General features: G+C 40.1%; 2 protein-coding genes across 18 annotated transcripts in view; one reads left to right on the top strand and one right to left on the bottom strand.

Moving 5' to 3' along the window:
- The window catches only part of MCF2L2 (MCF.2 cell line derived transforming sequence-like 2), a 277556-nt gene that overhangs the window by 131708 nt on the left and 125100 nt on the right, over positions 1 to 20748 (bottom strand). The window lies entirely within an intron of this gene.
- Positions 7182 to 10868, top strand: B3GNT5 (UDP-GlcNAc:betaGal beta-1,3-N-acetylglucosaminyltransferase 5). Its single transcript, XM_020806744.3, has one exon. The coding sequence runs from the start codon at positions 7432 to 7434 to the stop codon at positions 8566 to 8568; it is 1137 nt and encodes a 378-aa protein (XP_020662403.1). The 5' UTR covers positions 7182 to 7431; the 3' UTR covers positions 8569 to 10868.

The following is a 20748-nucleotide window of genomic DNA, read 5'->3' as shown; positions in this document are numbered from 1 at the left end:
CGTTCACAGCCACAGCCTGCCATAAAGTATATTGGTTGCCCTTCACAAAGATGGCAGCTGCAGCTTCTTTTAGGGTAGGGCAGCTGCAGCCACCATCTTTACAAAGGGCATCCTGGATTTCCTGAATCTGCTTTAAGGGAATCCAGGCTGCCCTTTGCAAAAATAGTGGCTGCAGCTTCACTGCCCTAAAAGAAGCCACAGCCATCTCTGCAAACGGCAGCCAGTGTACCTTATGGCAGACCATGGCTCCAGAGGCTACCACAGTGGGTGGCAGTGGATGAAGACTGCCGAGGCTACCATGGTGCAGGCTGCTGTGGATAGTGGTGGGGGGCAGTGGCGGCAGCCAAGGTAGGGAGGCGACTGGGGAAGGGGGCAGGCTGTGGGGTTGGGGGAGTCAGCTCTTTTTTTTTTTTTTTTTTTTTTTTTTTTTTTTTTTTTTTTGACAGCCTCTGGCTGTCTTAAAAAACCCTACGAACCAACAGATCAATTCATGCTTCATTAGTTCATGGGGAGGAGCTTCGTTCTTTGTCAACTTTGACAGATCACAAAACAGGACGAATCGCCAAAATGGCAATTCATCCCCATCTCTATTTATGACAGTCTCAGCAAACTGAATAACATAGCCCTGTCTACCTGATCTAGCTAGATGACACCTGAGTGTCTTTGACAATATTTGTGCACCTTATACCTGTGGTTTGCTACCTTATGAATGGGACAGGTAAGGTGTTCTTGTTGACAATGTTTGCAAGTTTAGGACTGAAGAATGTGTGGCTCTCCAGATATCATTACACTACAACTCTTATCAGCCCCAATCAGCATAACGAGAAGTGTTGTTTACAGACACTGAAACAGATTAATGTTGCTACTTTGAAATTTATACTGGGAGTCTTTTGGTTTGAAGACAACATTTTTAAAAAGCTGAATGTCAAACCGCTAAGTAGATCAGCGTAGATTCTGTGTGTTTCAACCTTTCAGCGTAAGTTGACTTTTGAGTTTTATGTCACTGCCAGTTTTCTTTAAATTGTTTCTCTGGATATACATTGTTATGATTTTTAAACTGCATATAATGTTGAATATACTAAAATGCAGCTTATCTTGCAAGTGTCAACATGTTATTCCAAATTGTTTCTCTTCTGGTAACCTTTGATCTAATTTGGGGAAAGTAGAGGGTAGTATCGAGCCTTTGCTTCTTTTGATTGCCTTTTTCCTTTTTGATCAGTCTTATTATTTCCTTCCTTAAAAGACGATGGCACAGAGACTCTACTGCACATTGAGAAATAAAGAGAGTATTGGCCTAGTCCTGCTGAAGGAGTACCGAAGTAGTTAGAGGCAAAAAATAACAATATCTGTTATGGGCACCAAAGAGAAAACCTGTAAATTTAGGTGACAAACATCAAAAGCCATGGTTGTAAATGGATAACATTTAACTGAAAGCTCTTGAGTTCTGCATAGAATTGTTCAGTAAATTTCAAATTCAGCTGTGAATTTATATAGGTTTATCAACTAACAGTGAATTAAGTACTACCTAGTGAGGTGAGATTAGACAGGTTTTTAACCTTGTGGGTCTACAGTTTTCCCACCATGCCCCCTGCATATCTTATTTTTGCCCTGTTTGCTGCAGATCACCTCACAGGAGGAGTGGCTGACAATCCAGAACCTTTCTTTTTCTCCTCAGAAATATCTAATAAATCCAGTGGTCCTGGTATACCCTTCTAGGGACCAGAGGTTTGTGGTGTAAGATATGTATGCTTTGGAAAACTGTTGCTACCCTAAATGTATATATACACATATGCTCACTCTTACTTTGAAAATGCTTGTAGCAATCAGTACAGAGATGCTGGTACTCTGGTACTCTGCTGTGTTTGTACAATATTGAGGTGATAATGCAACGGAGCTGACACTAGTTATCCATTATGCACACTGACATCCTTGAAGTATGTTTTTTGCATGAAGCACTGTGATTTGGTTTCAGACTTTATGCAACCCTTTTTTCCCCCCAAAAGGGCAAATGGTAAGAAAAAAATAAGGACATTCAAAAAGTATCAAATACATTTTTGCATGTAGACAGAGCAATGAACTGAGCCAAATGGCCATAATGGGAGAGGATGATGACAACTGCAGTTGCAGTCCAACAGATATGGAGAATACAATCTCTGGAATGCTGCTCTGTAATTGATAAAATTAGTAACACTTTTCTGAAGAATGGGAGCTTGGCTAACTTCTAGATGTTCTTGCTGATTATATTAAACCATGACTTTAACATTAAAGATTGTCCTATTTATTTTTTAAAAAATAGTGATTACATATGCCAGGTGTTAAGACAAGGAATAGAGCCATTATGAACTTGGAGATAGAATGCTCCGCTTAAAACTACTTTAATTTGAAGCAGTAAAGTAATTAAGATTATATTCTTATTTAACTGTTTTTAAAAAGTAGGATACAAAAATATAATGAGTGGAGGAAAGTTTAGGGTATATCATAGGGCCAGAAATATATCACACAGTAGCATCTCATTTGCTACTCATTTTTGAGCACATCTTGAGAAGACAATAGAAGACAACAACAAAGGAAGCGGGAAAAGAGTAAGACCAAATATGACATAGATTGACTCAAGACAAAACCACAGCCTTGTGTTTGTAAGAACTGAGTAGGGATGTTAATGACAGGATGTTTTGAATGTCACTTATCCATGAGGCTGCTGTCAGTTGGAGATAACTTGACAGCACTTAAGAACATCCTGTTGAAATCTTGTATGTGTTATGTGGTGTCAAGTTGGAACTGACCTATAACCCTAACAGGGCTTTCAAGGTAAGTGAGGTGTTTTATCACACACCATTCCACACATGTGTTTCCGTGACCAATGGAAATTTGAACTCAAGTCTCCTGAGTCCTGGTCCATTACTCTGTCTGCTACACCTCATTGGATGTCCTTTGTTGAGACAGGCAGTAATTCTATTTTCTAGCTGCTCTGTGTTAAGGTTACGAGTATCTGCAGATGGTTTCTCTGCAGTATTTTGGAATAAATAAATGTGGTTACTACAGGTGCACTTCATTTCACAGGAGGCAATAGGAGATAACAGGTTTAACCAGCACCTCACATGAATGGAATGTATCTCCAGAAACATTCCTGAGAATCTACTGTGATCTGCAGGGCTTTTTTGCGGGCGGTGAACCTTTACCTTTGGAAGACAGAAATGTTATTATTTCTTAGCCAAGAAATGTTTAGACAATGGAAACTGTGTGAAGTCACTAGACCTCATTGGGGGAGGGGAGCAAGGATTGCAATAGACCAACCTGCTTTTGTTTCTCTGCCAATATGTTCAGAATTAAACTCCATTTGCTAGTTTCAGCAGTATTAAATAGGGGCAGGGTGGGTTACAGTATGATAACATGGCAGTTGCTTGCCCAATGCTGTAGTTAAAGGCACAGGGGATGATAAAAGGAGTTATTGCAGAAGTACAGATGTGTATTGCTATAATGAATAAGTGCTTACGAGTATTTGTTGTGTTTTCTGATTTCTTCTTGCCTTTTAAGTTAAATTTCTAATCACGTGATTTGGTGGTTGTATGCTTTCCCATCCTTGCAGTTCTAATTATGAAGCAGTGCGCAGGAAGGATTGCTTTGCAGATGCTGCAAAACTTTCTAAATGTATGCCACAATGTAATTTCTATTTTTAGTATTTCTTCCATCCGTTTTGGGTTTCACTCACTAGACTTGGTTATGTTCTTACAAATTTGTGCTGGTTTAGTGGTTGTTCTTTTTTTTTTTTTTTAATAAGACATACTCTACTTTGCTAAAGTGGTTGAAAACACTAGTATGGGCAAAACAGACTGTGTATGGCCATGTGTTTCCCTGTACGGTAATCATCTAAGCCTCTGGGAGCAAATGAAATCCAACTTTTGAATTGGGGCCTAGTGAAAAGGATACTATTTATCATGATATTCTTATTTTTAAATGTTTCATTGGAATATTAAGGGCCATGTTTCTCTGGAGAAAAATGAGCATACTTTTTCTTTATATGTTATCTGATAACAGTGGGCAGAGCAAAACCACAATGAAGGAAGCACAAGGATATATTTTTTTAAAAGACTAGGCAATTAGAAAGGTTAGGTCTGCAATTTGTGATATGGGGGATAAGCGAAGAAAACACTGTCTCACTTGCAAATTGTAACCAGGTCTTCCTGATTTGGGGTGGGTGAGTGTAAATGTTATTTAAATATATATATATATATATATAAAATATATTTTCACAACAAATACTCATGGGTGGGGGAAGAAGAGAGTATAAAGACAGGGAAGAAAGCAGAAGAATTAACAGTTTCTTCTGTGCCTTTTCTCTGATTCTTTTATTTCTAAAAGGGAGAGGAGGGTTGCCTTAGAGTGGAGAAAGGCGAAAGGGAATAAAATCTTAATTATAGAACTGGAAGGACTCCCAACCCTACCTAAGCCACTCTGTTAGCTGTCTGGATAGCGATCATGCGCCCTCAAGTCAATTTTGACTTATGGCAACACTTTTCTGGGTTTTCCAGGTAGGAAATACTCAGAAGTGGTTTCCCATTTCCTTCTTCCAGGGGTGCCCTGGGACTGCAGCTGGCCCAAGGCTACCCAGGCTGGCTCTTCTCTCTGGAGAGGCACAGTGGGGGAATCAAACTCCCAACCTCAGGCTCTGTAGCCAGACCTAAACCACTGAGCTCTGCAGCATCTTCCAGACCCCATTCTTGCTGCTTTACTCTGTCGACCACCTTGCTGAGGGAGGAGCCAATGTGTTCTTGCCCCCACTTTGACCAGGTACCTTGCCCCAGCTTGAAGGGGAGCAAATCAGGCTCGAAACAGCAAAGGATCGCAGCCTGCTTCTTCTTCCCCTCACAAACTACAACCCGAGTGCTATGCTTTGCTGTCGCCCCCTGGGTCGTCTGGCGGCAAAAAGTAGCTGTTTTCAAGCAGTACCTCATACCTGGCTCTCACATTTACAGTCTCAGAGGGTTTCTTCCCTTCTGAGAGTTGAGTTTTCTGAGGAAAGAAGCAAGTCCTCCCCCTTATACCAAAAGAGGTGTTTAATGCACAAAGACTGCCTTCACACTTCTCTCTCCCCCTTCACCTCCTAATGGTGAAGGAATGTTTTATTCACCTTGTGGCTTCTGGCTGGAAAAACAAATCCTCTCGCTTTCTTCCCACTGGATTACATACAAGAGCTCATTCCTTAGACCAGGCATCTTTCCCTCAGACCTTCAAGCGTTGCTTGCCCCAGAGGGTAAGACGCAGCCCTCACACAGATTTCTCCTCCGATACTAGTGAAAATGGACTCCTCACAGGGCAGAGCTGTATTCTGCGAAGAAAGCTGTGATATTTTATGAGGACTGTATCCTGTGAGGGGAAGCCCTGACCCTGCCTTCCTCTCATTATCAAAGGACAATGATTTGAATCTAAAACTTAATAAAATATAGGGCTACTACTCATAAGGAGTCAGAGCCGTCCCCCGCTGAAATAATTGATTTTTTTTAAAGCACAAGGTGGTGGGGGTGGTATGGGGAATAGGCAGGGGCATTTCCCTCTATTTTTCTGACCGCCCCTGCAGGGAGATACACACCTTATTCATGGCAAGATCTCTCTCCTGAGGTAAAAGGTCTATGTACCACACCCTCTTTTTAAATAAAAACTCTGCCAAGGCACAAATATGAATAAGCCCTTACTCTGTCCAAAAGGACACTTTTTAAATGTTTTGTGATTATAAATTAAGTATGTACAAGCTACTGAGTAATCACCTTACAGTTACAAGTTTCTGAAAATTTCAGTAAATATGTAAAATTATGCTTATTTTTTAAATAACTGTGTGTGTACAGACACACACAAAGCGCTGGACAGGCAGCAGCTGTTTTTTTTACTTCCAGATAAGTACACAGGCTTTATGGTTGCATGCTTAATGTGTAGCCATGGACACTAAAATGAGTATTTTCATTTGAGAGGTACCATTAGTATCTCATTGAGAAGATATGCATCTTTTACTGTTATGTTTTTGTTTTTTCCATTCTGCAGTTGGCTTTCCTTCAAGTTCCATGTAGGCAGTGTTTTGAGGATAGAGTTCTTAATGGCACAGAAAAGCTGGTCTCAGGAATATCTTGGTTTTTAATTGCCTAGGCCATTCCCTGTTATAAAAGGGTAATTACTAATGGGTTTTTTAAGTGCAGTATACACTGACAAAAGATGTGTGCCTAAACAAATACTTTGTGATGCTCATGAGTGGGGAAATCTGTTGCATTCTAGTATCTTAATAGGACAAATTCCTTCCCAGAATACATTAGAAGATACTGGAAATGACTGGGCAGTGAACAGGCAGAATAGTGAGCAAACAGCACTGAGATGCTAAGCAGACAAAAAGCTGAGTGAAATCATACTCATTTTAAATGCTTGCCCATGGTTCAGACAAAATGCTGGTTTTGCTTTGTCTCCAGTCCTCTGACCCAATTTTACTCCTGTAGAAACCTCATAAATGTTCTTAACACATTATGTTTGCAAACCGATGAATAAATAACTCTTCCTTTGGTGCTGCCACAACTACATGGGAAAAACCATTTAATTTACTTGGCTAATATGGTTCTTGCTGAAATGTCGCCATTATGGATGACATAGCATACATAAGATGGGTCTTCCTAATAGTAGCTAAAATAATCTACTCTTGTTCTGTACTACAGGTATTCTGCCCCACCGGGAAATGTGGCAGGGAATTCTTGGGTCCTCTCCCGAGACCGTGCAGGAATTTCCTTGGCACACACCTCACTATTTACCTGGATAGCAAGAAGGCATACATGGGCTTTCACAGTGCAGAGATAGGGACTTCAGTGTCTCGTTCTTCATGTAAAAAATTGAAATGGGCATTGGGGCATGAGGGCAGGGATCCAAGAACATAGTATTAGAATAAAAATACTGGAAATCCTTAAGGGAACAGCATGGAGACCATATGGCAGAGTTTTGCCTTGTCATTATCTTTTCCCCTGTTTGGTCTGGGCTGGCAAGTTTCCTGCCACTGTTCTATATTCAGAGGATTATGAACTGTACCTAAAGATGGAACAAAGCATTAAGGTCTTCCTTTCCTGTATTTTTCAGATAATTGCGCTGAAACCTTCTGAAGCGGTAACAACATCAATTTTGAGATGATCTTTAGATCGGTTGAAGATGCAGCAGAGGATGGAGTATATTTAGCAGGTGCTATTGTGAAGACTTCTCTGTACATTTTTGGGCTAGCCAAACCACTTCAGAAGTGAGATCAGTTGCAAAAAGTCAATATATTAATATTTATTAAACCTATCATTCAAAAGAATGATGCATCTACAATGAACTCTTCTCCTGAAGGCGAGACTGTGACCTCTCTCACAAGAACTCCATTTAGAAAATATAAATCCTTGACTAGAACCAGCCATCAATGAGTGCATCAGAATGTATGTTAATCCTAGAAGAGTTAGAAAATGCCAATTTGTGCAGATATTTGCCACTTGCTTTGTACTGTGTCTCATGATGTTTTGGGGACCACTTGATGAAAGTAGCCTTGTGGGCCACATGAAATCTTATTCCTATAGATACCTCATAAATAGCTACAGTTTTGTGAATGAAAGCCTGTCTCTTAGAGACAACTTGGACAGGGTAGTAGGCTATCAGTACTTGATCAATCACGAGGAGAAATGTCAACGGCAGGATGTTCTCCTTTTGCTGTTTGTGAAGACTTCACCTGAAAATTTTCACCGGAGGGATGGAATTCGACAAACGTGGGGTAATGAAAAGTACGTTCATTACTATCTCAAGACCAATATCAAGACCCTCTTTGTTTTAGGACAGCCAAGCAACCTTACGCAGAGAAACCAAATACAAAAGAGACTTCAAAGAGAAGACAAGATGTATGGTGATCTTATTCAACAAGACTTCCTAGATACTTTTTACAACCTCACTCACAAATTACTCTTGCAGTTCAGCTGGGTAAATAAGTTTTGCCCTCATGCCAAGTTTGTTATGTCTGCAGATGATGACATTTTTATCCACATGCCAAATCTTGTTGCTTACCTCCAAAATCTGGCACAAATTGGTGTTCAGAATCTTTGGATTGGGCGTGTCCATCGTGGAGCACCTCCCGTAAGAGATAAGAAAAGCAAATACTATGTTCCCTATGATATGTATCCATGGTCTGCTTATCCCGATTACACAGCTGGAGCTGCTTATGTAATATCGAGTGATGTAGCCGCTAAAGTATATGCAGCCTCACAGACTCTTAATTCAAGCCTCTATATAGATGATGTTTTCATGGGTCTCTGTGCCAACAAAATGGGAATTGTACCACAACATCATCTGTTTTTTTCTGGGGAAGGTAAGGCTCCATATCATCCTTGCATTTACAACAAAATGATGACCTCTCATGGACATGTAGAAGACCTTCACTACCTTTGGGAACAGGCTACAGATCCAAAAGTGAAAAACATTTCTTCTGGCTTTTGGGGTGGAATATATTGCAGAATAGTTAACATTATGTTTCTTTGTAGAATATTTTATCAGGATACCTATTCCTGTTCAGCTGCATTGTCCTAATACTTGAATATCAAAATAGACTTACTGAGCCAAAAGTGAATAAGAAGTCTCACCTGTTTTCTACAAGACATATGCAAAATGAGTACGAAATATTACACAGAAATATAAAATGTGAATGCTTATGTTCCAATTTACTCTTAATCGTTTCACTGAAGTTTGCTGACAGCTGGAATGAACCATCTGTTTCCATGTATTACAATTTGTCCTCAAGTAGTTTTAAGAATTGCCTAGTTGTTACTGAAAACTACAAAGGTTACTTTTCTATGTGGGAATTATTTAATAATCAAAGGGAGTTGAATTTTGGTAGGCAGATTGAATTTTAATAAGTAGGTAATTCATGGATAAGCTAGGCAGCTTGAATAAATTACTTGCAGTGAAAATGCCTGATGAAATATTTTCTCACTCCCTCAACACTGTCACTCACAAGCACATTTTAATTCAACAGTCAGCATCCTGTTGGCACACCTCTGCATGCACAAGGTGGCTGATGTAATGAGACACAGACTTTTATCTTTATTATCCCACCTCAGTTTCTAAGATTCCCTACAAATCCCTTTCATCCTGGGGAAGCGTAAAAGGCTACAGCTGACAACATGAAACTTACGTGCACCAACACGATTCTGGTCATTGTCTTAAAAATTTAATAGCGCTACATTATCACACTATGTTTTCTTGATCATTCAGAAATAAATTGAGAAACCTTTACCCTATTCAAGTTATGCTAATGCTGCCTTTAAATACTTGCTCAATAAATCCTGCAAAAGTGTTGACTCACTAGGAATGAACTTATCTGAGGATCAGACTTCTTGCTTCTTTCAGAGTTCTTGAAAGTTAATTTAAACCCATCAGCAACTTGTGGCCAAAGGTAGGGCAGATATATCCCACACAGATGAAATGAAGCACCCTGCAAGACCATAGGGTATCTGCACATATACCACTAAAAATGTGTATTTTTCAAGCTGGGTATGTTCAAACACTCCAAACTACCTTTGCTCAAATAACAGAATTATTCACAGTCTCTCAATTGGTCTTCGCTACAAATGTATTGACCTCCCCACCCACTTGTATTAAACTTGAGAAGCAGGAAAGTGTTAAAAACACCCAACTATTGAATGAAAGTTTCAGAGGAATATAATTAAGTTATGTGCCCTCTGTAGGTTTAATAAAGTACACAAAGCTCCTGTTTTAAAAGTTATGAATTTGATAGTGCAGAATTATACAACATAATGAATATGCTTTTCGAATTCAGAAAGATTAACATCTGTGCCAACTTTGTATGCAAATTAAAAACTGTTTTCCCTCAAAGTTTGAATTATTGTATTATGTATAATCTTAGAAGATAATCTTAGTAATATGAACAAAAATAGCTGTTATCGTCTGTTCCTCAAACAAGATAAACAGTGTGAGTACTGGATCATACTATATTTTCTAATGTGTATGATTGTAGCTGTATCTTATGTCATAATTTGAGAGTGGCAGGGTGAATGGAATCTTAACTCTCCCCCTCTGTTCTACTAATGTCTTAGCTTTTAAAACCCAAGTGACACAAAATGTAGGATACATTGAATATGATTTTGTGTGTGGTAAGATCTCCACATCACTCTAACCATTTCCAAAATAACATGGCGTACTTACAGAAACTATTGTAACAGTAAAAAAAAAATCCTGACCTTAAGAATTCCTTATCTTGCAAGCATTTTATTTTTTTGCATTGTCAGTGGGAGCAAGTGCACAAGTGTTCTGCAAGATTTAAGGACTAAGCTAGTATCTATTACTTGTGTTATCTCCTTGAAATGGCTGTATGTGTTTTTGTTTTACAGCAGGTCTGTCTTTAAAAGTATTTATTAGTTAGCTATAAAGGAACAGATAGACAGTTGTGTACTACTTTAGCATAGGGACGAATGTTCAATAGTTTAAAGGAATTGTGAAGGCTTTCTTTTTTCAGTAAAAGGTGAGCTAGATAATTTCTTGTTCTTTTGGATCCACCTGAACATGTCTACATTTCTAAAACTGGAAATCCTTCCATTGGTCAGTGTTCCAGATGCAGGGCTGTTAACACTTTTTTTTTCTTTTTACTTCACAAATAAAATTCCATCAGCCTGAATGGTCACTTCGGGTACCAGTTTTTACACTGTTGTACAAAAGTGTTTATTTCTGAAACTAGTTTTTACTTGTTTGGTTGCACGTATTTGATATGATTTTTTTTTACAAAAATATCAATTATTTATTCTTGACCTTTGCTCTGTACCATGTTTTGTAAAAGACCTGTTTTCAATAAACAATATTGTGTATTTTGTAAATATGATATTCTCTGATTTGTGCACAGTGACATTGTTTGATGTTTAAAAAACTGAAATCCCTCTACAGTACACTTATTTTTCTTAAGCCAGGATTTCATTATCTAAGGCAGTGGTGGCGAACCTTTTTGGGCCCAAGTGCCCAAACTGGGGGGGGGGGGGGGGACACAACAATCAGCGAGTGGCGTGCTGCGGGGGCGGCAGTGGCAGAAGGGGGAATCCTGGGCACAGAGGTGCCTCAAGACCGCACTCCAGATCTGCTGCCAGTGCCAGCTGCTCCAGATCCTGGCCTGCAGCCTGTCAAAGTGCCAGCACCATGGCTGCAGCAGCTGAGGTTTGGCTGGGTGGAGGTAGCGATCCAGAAATCTTCCCTCTTTCAGCCCCAGTGGGCTGGGCTGTGCCCTCTTTCAGCCCCAGTGGGCTGGGCTGTGCCCCCTCGCATGCATGACTTTGCCCACAGGATTCCCCCTGCCACATGGGGTTCCACTGCAATTGGAACCAAAGGGGCCAAAAATGATTGCTCTCGGTGCATGGAGGGGGGGCAGAGTCTTGCACAGGTGTGCACCTTAGAGGGAACCTTGTTCACATTCATTTTATCTTGAATGGCCTAATATAAATGTCTTTCTTCATGTGACTGAATGTAGCTTGTTATTTTTTTTTAATTCCATTTCTATGAAACTGGAATACCACTCTTGTGCTAAAACTGAAAATGTACAACTGCTAGCTTGATGGATTTTACACTAGTACAGTTATTGTTGTTATGTACCATCAAGTTGCAACTGATTTACAGAGACCCTTCTAGGGCTTTCAAGGTAAGTGAGGAGTGATAAGTAAGTCTCAAGGGAAATGGCATTATGTCCAAAGAGAAGACCCCCTGGGCAGAAGTGGCTTCTCTGAGGGTCCCTAAAGAAGAGGCAGAAAGCATATGAAAATCCAAACCTTCCTGAAAGTCCTCGTTCTGGGGTGAAAAGGAAAGAAGGGAAAGGAGAGACATACAAGGGCATAAGAAGAAAGGGTTCAAAGACACTGCAGACCAGCCCTGCTTCAACATCCAAGACAAATTCAAGCCAGGTCCCCTCTACCAAAAAGGGGGAAAGAGAGGGATGAGGAATGTCCCTGTTTCTCTTCCATTGTCTGTGTAAGCCATTCTTGTTGGGGCATCCCCTGCGTCTAGCTTACCGTATTTTTCCCTGTATAAAACAACATTTTCTCCTAAAATTAGAGAAAAAATTAAGGGTCGTTTTATACACAGAAGGCAGCAGCAGGAGGCGGAGCCATGGGGCTTTGTAAAAAGGAAGGGAAAAGCAGTGGTCAAAGGGAGACCTTTGACCCCTGCTTTTCCCTTTCTTTTGCTAAGCTCCGGATCAAAGCTAAAGCAGGGATCAAATTTTCTAACTTGGAGTAGGAAACCAGGGGGTCATCTTATACATTGGGTCATCTTATAATCGGAAAAATACAGTACCTCAGGTTGGAATCTGCAGCCAGAGAGAAAAGGGTACTTGCCCTCCTTAGACACAGAGGAAGGAAGTAATTAACTATGATAAAGACCAGAAAGATACTGAACTCCTGTTGACTTTTGGAAGTTCTATACTGTTTAATGTTGCCAACATTCCTAAGTCTCTTTCAAGTTCAATAAATCCTGTTCTTTTGCAAGAAAGCTTAATGTTTCCTTCCAGGAAATTCCTAGTTTGTGCGGCTGATAATCTTCTCCTACTACAAGTGGAGGAAGAAAATAGCAGAGTAGCTATCTTGAATTGGATCCTAACCAGTAGAGGTGACTTAGTGAAGTGGCAGCAAGAGGAACTCTGCGGGAAAGTGACCATGTTCTACTTGAGTTCTTGATTTCAAAAGAAACAAAAGCAGAGGGTAGCTACATATACACACTGGATTTTAGGAAAGCCAATTTCAATAAAATCAGAACAATAATAGGTAAGGTCCCATGGCAGGAAATCCTAAAAGCAGAAGGAGTCCAAGATGAGCAGGAGTTTCTGAAAAAGGAAATTCAAAGGTACAAGTTCAAACAATTCCAACAAGAAAAAAAAAGGTGGAAGATAGCAAAAAAGACCACTGTGGCTTCACAAAAAGCTCAGATGGGAGCTTTAAAAATAACACATAAAGGAAGTGGAGGAAAAGTCGGGTTACAAAGAAAGAGTGCAGGCAAGTAGCTAAGGATTCCAGGGATGGCATTAGGAAGGCAAAAGCTGAGAATGAGCTAAACTTAGCAAGAGACACTAAAAGCAACAAAAAGCATTATTGCAAAAAACAGAAAAGAAACAGTGGCTGAGCAACTCATTTGGGAATGAGATAACAGACAACAAAGAAAAGGCAGAAGTATTCAATTCCTACTTCAGCTCAGTCTTCTTCGAAAAGATAGTCTGTGATAGTCCTCTAAGCCAGTGGTTCTTAACCTTTTTGAAAGAAACGCCCCCTTGAGCCATTGAGGAAGTTATCATCGCCCCCCTCCCCACGGTGATATCTTTATTTATTTATTTATTTATTTATTTATTTATTCATTCATTCATTCATTCATTCATTCATTCATTCATTCATTCATTCATTCATTCATTCATTTATTTATGACACTTAAATCCAATGACCCCTGAAAACAAAATTCAATTCCAAGAAAATGAAATGCCCCCAAAAAGTAACATTTAATGATTTAGTTGCAAGCGAATTTTAAGACGCAAAAAGAAATATTAAAAAGGGCATAAAAACAAACTGCAATGCAGGAGCTAAAACTTTCAAGACAAAAACTCAGAAACTAAATTAAGATTGGAGGAAAATATATATTCATGCACACTGTAAAAAGGCTGTAGCCATCTTCACAGGTTTGGCTTGCTCCAGCGCCCCCCTACCGCCCCCCTTCTGCTCTAGCGCCCCCACACCGCCCCTTTTTGTTCTACTGCCCCCCTGAAAAATGAAATCGCCCCCTGGGGGGCATTATCGCCCAAGTTAAGAACCACTGCTCTAAGCAAATGTGAAGTACAAAGGGAAGGGGATAGGATTGCAGTTTCAGACTGATAAACAAATAGTCAAGAAATTCCTTACTACTTTAAATGAGTTCAAATCCCCAGGGCTGGATGAACTCCATCTAAGGATATCTAAGGAACTGAATGAAGAAACTGCAGTACCACTGTCTATTATTTTCTTGAAATCATTGAGGATAGGTGAATTGCCAGACGATAGTAGACCTAACATCTCTATCTTCAAAAAGGGCAAAAAGGAGGAACCAAGGAACTACAGTTTGGTCAGCCTGACATCAATCCCAGAGAAAATTCTGGAGGAGATTATACAACAGTCATTATGCAAGCACCTAGAAAACAATGCAGTGATAACTAGAAGCCAACATGGATTGGTCAAGAACAAATCCTGCCAGACTAATCTGATCTCTTGTTTTGATCAGATAATCTCTCTGATAGATGGTAGAAATGCTGTAGACATAATACAGTGGTGCCTCGTATAGCGAGGTTAATCCGTTCCGGATTAACCTTCGCTATGCTGAAGCATCGTTGAACGGGGCAGGGATTTCCATTGGAACGCATTAAACATGGTTTAATGCGTTCCAAATGAGCCAAATACTCACCGTTCAGCGATGCTTCAGGATGGCCAGCAGCCATTTTCGCGCCCTCGCCTCGCTTAACGAGGGCGCAAAAACGCTGCGCGCGGCCATTTTGGGCCATTTCCGGGCTTCCGGTGGCCATTTTGGCCACCAAACAGCTGATCGTCGGGGGTCGTTTTGCGAAGATCGGTAAGCGAAACGCTTACCGGTCTTCGCAAAGCGAATTTTCCCCTACTGGAAAAACGTTGAGCGATCGCATTAGCGATCCGAAAAACGGATCGCTATGCGATTTCGTCGTTATACGGTGCGCTCGTTAAGCGAGGCACCACTGTATATCTTGACTTCAGCAAAGCTTTTGACAAAGTGCCACATAGTATCATGATTAGCAAGCTAACTTGGTGTAGGCTGGATAAAAGTGTCTGATGGATACACAGCTGGTTATAGAATTGTACTGAGAGAGCGCTTATCAATGGCTCCTTCTCAGACTAGGAGGAGGTAACAAGTGAGGTACCCCAACACTCAGGCCTGGGCCCAGTGCTCTTCAACATCAATGGGTTGAAGGAGTGCAGGGAGTGTTTGTCAAATATGTAGATGACACAAAACTAGGTGGAGTAGCTAATAGCTTGGAAGAATGGGACAAAATTCAAAAAGATCTTCATAGGCTTGAGTACTGGGCTGAAAACAACAGAATGAAATTAACAGGAATAAGTGCAAAGTTCTACACCTAGAGGAACAGTTACAAGATGGTGGAATTCTTGGCTCAAAAATAGTAGAGGTGAGAAGGATCTTGGAATTATAGTAGATCTCAAGCCGAATATAAGCCAACAGGATAATGTGACTGCAAAAAAGGCCAACGCTATTTTAGGCTACATTAAGAGAAGTACAGTCTCAAAATCTTGTGAGATGCTAGTCCCCCTCTATTCGGCCTCATTTAGAGTACTGTGTCCAATTAGGATGCCAACAAACTTCAGAGAAGGGCAACAAGGATAATCAGGGGACTGGAAACCAAGCCCTATGAGGGAAACTTGAAAGAAACGGACATGTTTAGCCTTGAGAAAAGAAGACTGAGTGGAGATATGTTAGCACTTTTTAAATACTTGAAAGCTAGTCATACAAAGGAAGGAGCAGCATCTGTTATCAATCATCCCAGACTGTAGGATACATAATAATGGGCTCAAGCTACAGGAAGCCGTATTTACCTTGAATATCAGGAAAAAAAACTTCCTAAACTATTAGAACAGTATGTCAATGGAACTAATTATCTTGGGAGGTGGTGAGCACTCCAACGCTGGAGGCATTCAAGAGAAAATTGGGCAACCATATGTCAGATCTGCTTTGATTTGGATTCCTGCATTGAGCAGGGGGTTGGACTCAATGGCCTAACAGATCCCTTCCATCTCAATTATTCTATGATTCTACGAACTGCCCATGGTAGTGGTGAGGGGGCAGAAATAGCCAACCTCCCCTTGAGCCCCTTCGGCTCCAACTGTGTTGTTGCTTAGGAAGCCTGCTGTCCAGGCAAATACAATTATAGTCGGGCTACAGGCCCAATTCATGGAACTTATAGAGGAGTTTACTCACCAAATCCCCACTGATTCAATGGGCCTGCTCTAGTGCAACTTACTACGCTAAGCAATAAGATTTCAGACTGCAGGTATGCTCTAGCCATGAACAAGGAAGAATCACAGAGCTGATCCTGAATATCTGCATCAGTGTACACTTGGCTGTAGCTAGGAGTCCCTAAAACGTCATTCATAACACCCGCAAACCTATAGCAGTACTTAGGCTCTGAGGAGTATAAAGTTAGTTTGTCTAGAACAATTTGCTGAATCCATGAATCTGAAAGATGGGAAATACATTTTGGAATACAATTCCCAGAATCCTCCAGCCAGTATGTTTGGTGGCCAGGTGTTCTGGGAGTTAATTAATAGTCCAAAAATGTAATGATTCCTGTCTCTTTATGAATCACACAGTGTTCAATTGTATTAAATAAACTTAAGCTTTGTACATGTGTTGGCTATTTTTCAAGAAAAACGGTGCCACAATGACAACAACAAGGGACAACTTGGGAATGGAAGGAACTTCCCGTCTTGTCTGTCAAACTGTAAGTAATAACTCTTACAGTGCAGCTCTGGTTATTAGCAAATAAATCCAGCAAATGTTCTTAAACAAATGTACCATTATACTTTCCATACTTTCTTCACAGACTTTGACTTCATTCTATGATTCGATCTGCATGTTAAGAAAAGGTATGGCAGTTGCCACAGCAGACTGTGGTTAAAAGCAAGGAGGTAGGCCCAGGTTTTAAAAAAAGGTGTCACCTTATTAATATTTCTGAATCAACTGCCTCTTCAGTCTTCAACACAGAGACGGGGGGGGGGTAAGTACAGATCAGAAGGAAGATGACTCAGTATCTGATGCTGCAATGGGTCAGTGTTCTGGGATAACCATATTTAACTGGGATCATTGCTCATCCTTCAGCACCAGCTTTAATTGGGTGCTGCTGCTACCTGGAACATAGAGCCTCAGCCGAGGGGTTGAGAGGAAATTGCCCGAGGCCTAGAACAACATCTTAGCTGACCCGAGCGCATCCGGCTGTGCACAAATGCAGCTCAATTAATTAAACAGTTAAGCCCACAGTCACAATGCAGAGTACAGCCTCTAACTGTGGAAAATAGAAATAGGTGTTCACTGTAAACAGAGTAAAACTTGGCATGAACTTCTCACAAACGTATTTGCCACACAGAGACACAATAAGGAACAAAAGCTCTGTAGAAAAAAAAATCAAAGACTCCAAACCCAGGAAGCATTTGGGTATAGATTGCAGGTTTCCAGTAAGAGTCAAGACAAAATGCGTTTGTGTATGAGTGTAAAACAAAGGTAATATACAGGTTTGATAGACTTTTAGTATACATCAGGTTGAACGAGGAAAAAGCCAGTTGTGTTAAGTCCCTACTGGCTAGCAACTATGAAACACATGTTTCCCTGCCCACAGGATCTGAAATCAGATACAAACTGTTTTTAATTTGTAAATATATGAGTTTAAAAAATGCATGCATATATTTTCTCTCTCTTTCTGTCTTTCAGATATATCCTATGTGTGTAACATGTACTACTGAACAACCCACAGGTCCAGTGTGGTACAGTGGCCAGAATGTCAGGACCCAGGTTCAAACTCAGGTTCTCACAGGCTAATCTACCCTCTAGGGTTGTTGTGAAACAATATCCATAGCTTTTCATCTTTTACCTGATTCTGACATGAATTGTTGCTTGCAAGTTCTTAAACTCTGCTCCAAGAATATAAAGATAGATGGCAGAGTGATTTTTTTATTTGTTCGTTTTATTTGCAATATTTGTACCCTGCCTTTCTCCCTAAAAAAACGACCTAAGGCAGTTTAAAAGACAACATTTGAAGCTAAAAACTAAGTATACAAATACAAAACAGGATCAAACAAATACTACTTCAAGAAATAGTAAACAAAGTAATACCAAAAGAATTATCAAAGCAGTGCAGCACAACAGACAGCCTTTCACTCTGGGAAAGCTTGCCTTCACCTACTTGCAGAAGGACAGCAAGGATGGGACCAGCCTGACCTTTTGTGGGGGCAGTAACAGAGAAGGCCCTCTCCAGTATCTCCACCAAACACATCCCTGAAGGTGGTCGGACAAAGAGAAAGGGCTCTCCTGATTATCTTAATACCTAGGCAGGCTCATAATGAGAAACTCTGTGGTAGCTTGGAGCCCAAACCATTCAGGGATTTACAGGTTAGAAATAGCACTTCAAATTGTGCCTGGAAATGGATCGGCACCGGTGGAGCTGGTTATGTGATCCCTGTAACCAGCCCCAGTTTTAAGATCCTGACTGCTGCATTTTGGACCTGCTGAAGTTTCTGGACACTATTCAGAGGCAGTCCCATGTACAGCGCATTACAGGTGGGATGTAACTAAGGCATGTGCCACTGTAGCCATATCAGAACTCTCCAAGAACAGATGCAGGCGGTTGCATTAGTTTTAATTGTGCAAATGCATTCCTGGCCACTGCCAAAACCTGGGCATTTTGGCTCAGAGACAAATCAGGAGTTTTTGAACTCTAGTCCAAGAGTATAAAGACAGATGGAACTTGGTGGGTTATTTTTTAAGTGTCTAGGGCTTGAGGCCTGAGTAGCTATAAAAGACCAGCTTCTTATATCCAGTTCCAAGAAAACAGCAGGACACTGAAACAAGGAGTTCCACAGATGAGTTAAGGACCTAAGAATTAGCTCACAGGAGCAGGCACAAGGCTATTTAGTCCTATATCATCATTTCAACCAGTCTCTTTTGAAAGCTCAGAAACAAGTAGCTGATAGAAGGAATTCAGAAATTCTCATTTCCCTAGCAGTCAAAGATGGAGATTTTTTTTAATGCTTGATCAATATTCTGCATATTACATGCTGACAGGCCCAATCCTATTCTGTTATTTATAAGGGGCCTGAGTACCCCTTCCATATTTATTCAAATAAAAATACTGAAAAAGAGTAATGCATGACTATACTGAGAAAACACACAGAATTCAAGGGAAAATTGGACAGCCATCTGTCAGATCTGCTTTGATTTTGATTACTGCACTAAGCAGAGAGTTGGACTCAATGGCCTTATAGGGCCCTTCCAAATCAATTATTCTATGAAACTGAGTTTAGCATTATGGAACAAAGTAAGGATGAAGGAGACCCCGGAAATCCCAGGGTGACTGCAGGGATGCAAATGAGCAAAATACTTTTTAAAAATTTTTTTTTAAAAAGTCACAACCAATTCAGCCTTACAATCCATGAATCAAAGGGCTTAATCTCACACTCATAGCAATAGTACTCCATTTCCCTGGATTACTGAACAAGCTACCGTATTTCCCCGAAAATAAGACACGGTCTTATATTACGTTTTGCTCCAAAAATGCATTAGGGCTTGTGTTCAGGGGATGTTTTATTTTACAGTCATGTCATCTTCTTCTGGTTGCTGCACAATGCTGCACAAGAGTGGAAGATGGTGTTTCACTTCATTGGGGCTTATTTTGGGGTTAGGGCTTATATTACCAGCATCCTGAAAAATCATACTAGGGCTTATTTTCAGGTTAGATCTTGTTTTCGGGGAAACAGGGTACATTTTGTTTACGCAGGAACTATACTTAAAAATACTGTATAACTCAGAGCTTCTTAAAATATTTGATCTAAACCAGAAGTTTGCAGGTGTTGCTTCTGCAACATGATGATAATGCAGCTTTTGCTATTTCTATACCATTCCACCATGCACAGCTGAATATGAGGTTATACAGTATTCGAAGTGCCCATAATCTGTATATCAGCAACGATGGTCTGTTCTGTTTGCAACATGTATTTAGCCTGCAGTGCCCTACTCAATTTTGAAACATAATACATAGTTCCTTTTCAGGCCGCATATATGCTACATATACTGGTGATATGTTCCATTAGGCAATGGGTTCCTAATAAATAAGGACAATTAGAACATATGCTCTTCTTCCTCTCCACTTGTCTTCATCTTCTACATCAGGTGAAAAGTAAATGAATGTTTGAATAAAAAATGCAGTCAAATAATAATTTAAAATGATCAAGAGAGTTGAGCGACTTCTTTAATTAAAATGTGACCCTTTGTGAAAGATCAGTACCAGAAGGTATGGCTATTTCAAACACAATGGCTCTTTTCAGACACAAATTAGAAAGCTGTACTAATAAGACTTTAGTTATGCAAGTCTTTTCATGGATCTATTACTTACTGAGATGAGATGGATATAAATAAAATATGTGTTCATGACAGCTAATTTTCTCTACAGTTTTGTGCAAGTTTACCTGGAAGCAAGTTTACCTTGAGTGAAGGAGGTGGTCTATTTGAATTAAGCATACATAGAACTGCAGTTTTACTGTGTAAAATGGGTAACAATACACAACCATATTATTACTCTGAAATTGCATGGAAAGAATATTTTGTTTTATTCTCTGGACTTATTCTCTTTCAGAAAGAGTTTTCTGCAGGACCTGTAAAAACATGCTGCTGTTAAGACCAAGTAAAAGAATATCATTCACTACAATACTCTTCTTTGATTAATTTCCTGATTTTCTAACTCGAGAAACAAACATATATTTAGGTACCATAGAGGAGACAACGGTTTGTACCTACATCCCTAGGTATAACATAACAGTTATATTTGTAATTGCTACTTTTTTAAAAAGGAGACTTTTGTAATGTACTTTTAAATGTCAAAAGTCCATTCGAGCTGTGCCGTTTTAAATGCCGACTGCATTACTTTTTCTTTCTTAAGGCTACTGGAGCGTAATT

This window comes from Pogona vitticeps, chromosome 3 (genome assembly GCF_051106095.1).
Source record: "Pogona vitticeps strain Pit_001003342236 chromosome 3, PviZW2.1, whole genome shotgun sequence".
NCBI lineage: Eukaryota > Metazoa > Chordata > Lepidosauria > Squamata > Agamidae > Pogona > Pogona vitticeps.
The sequence above is the reverse complement of the archived record's forward strand: the minus strand, read 5'-3'. Positions and strand labels throughout refer to the sequence as shown.

Coding starts and splice junctions, on each gene's coding strand:
- B3GNT5 (XM_020806744.3), top strand. CDS start 7,432: ATGTATGTTAATCCTAGAAGAGTTAGAAAATGCCAATTTGTGCAGATA.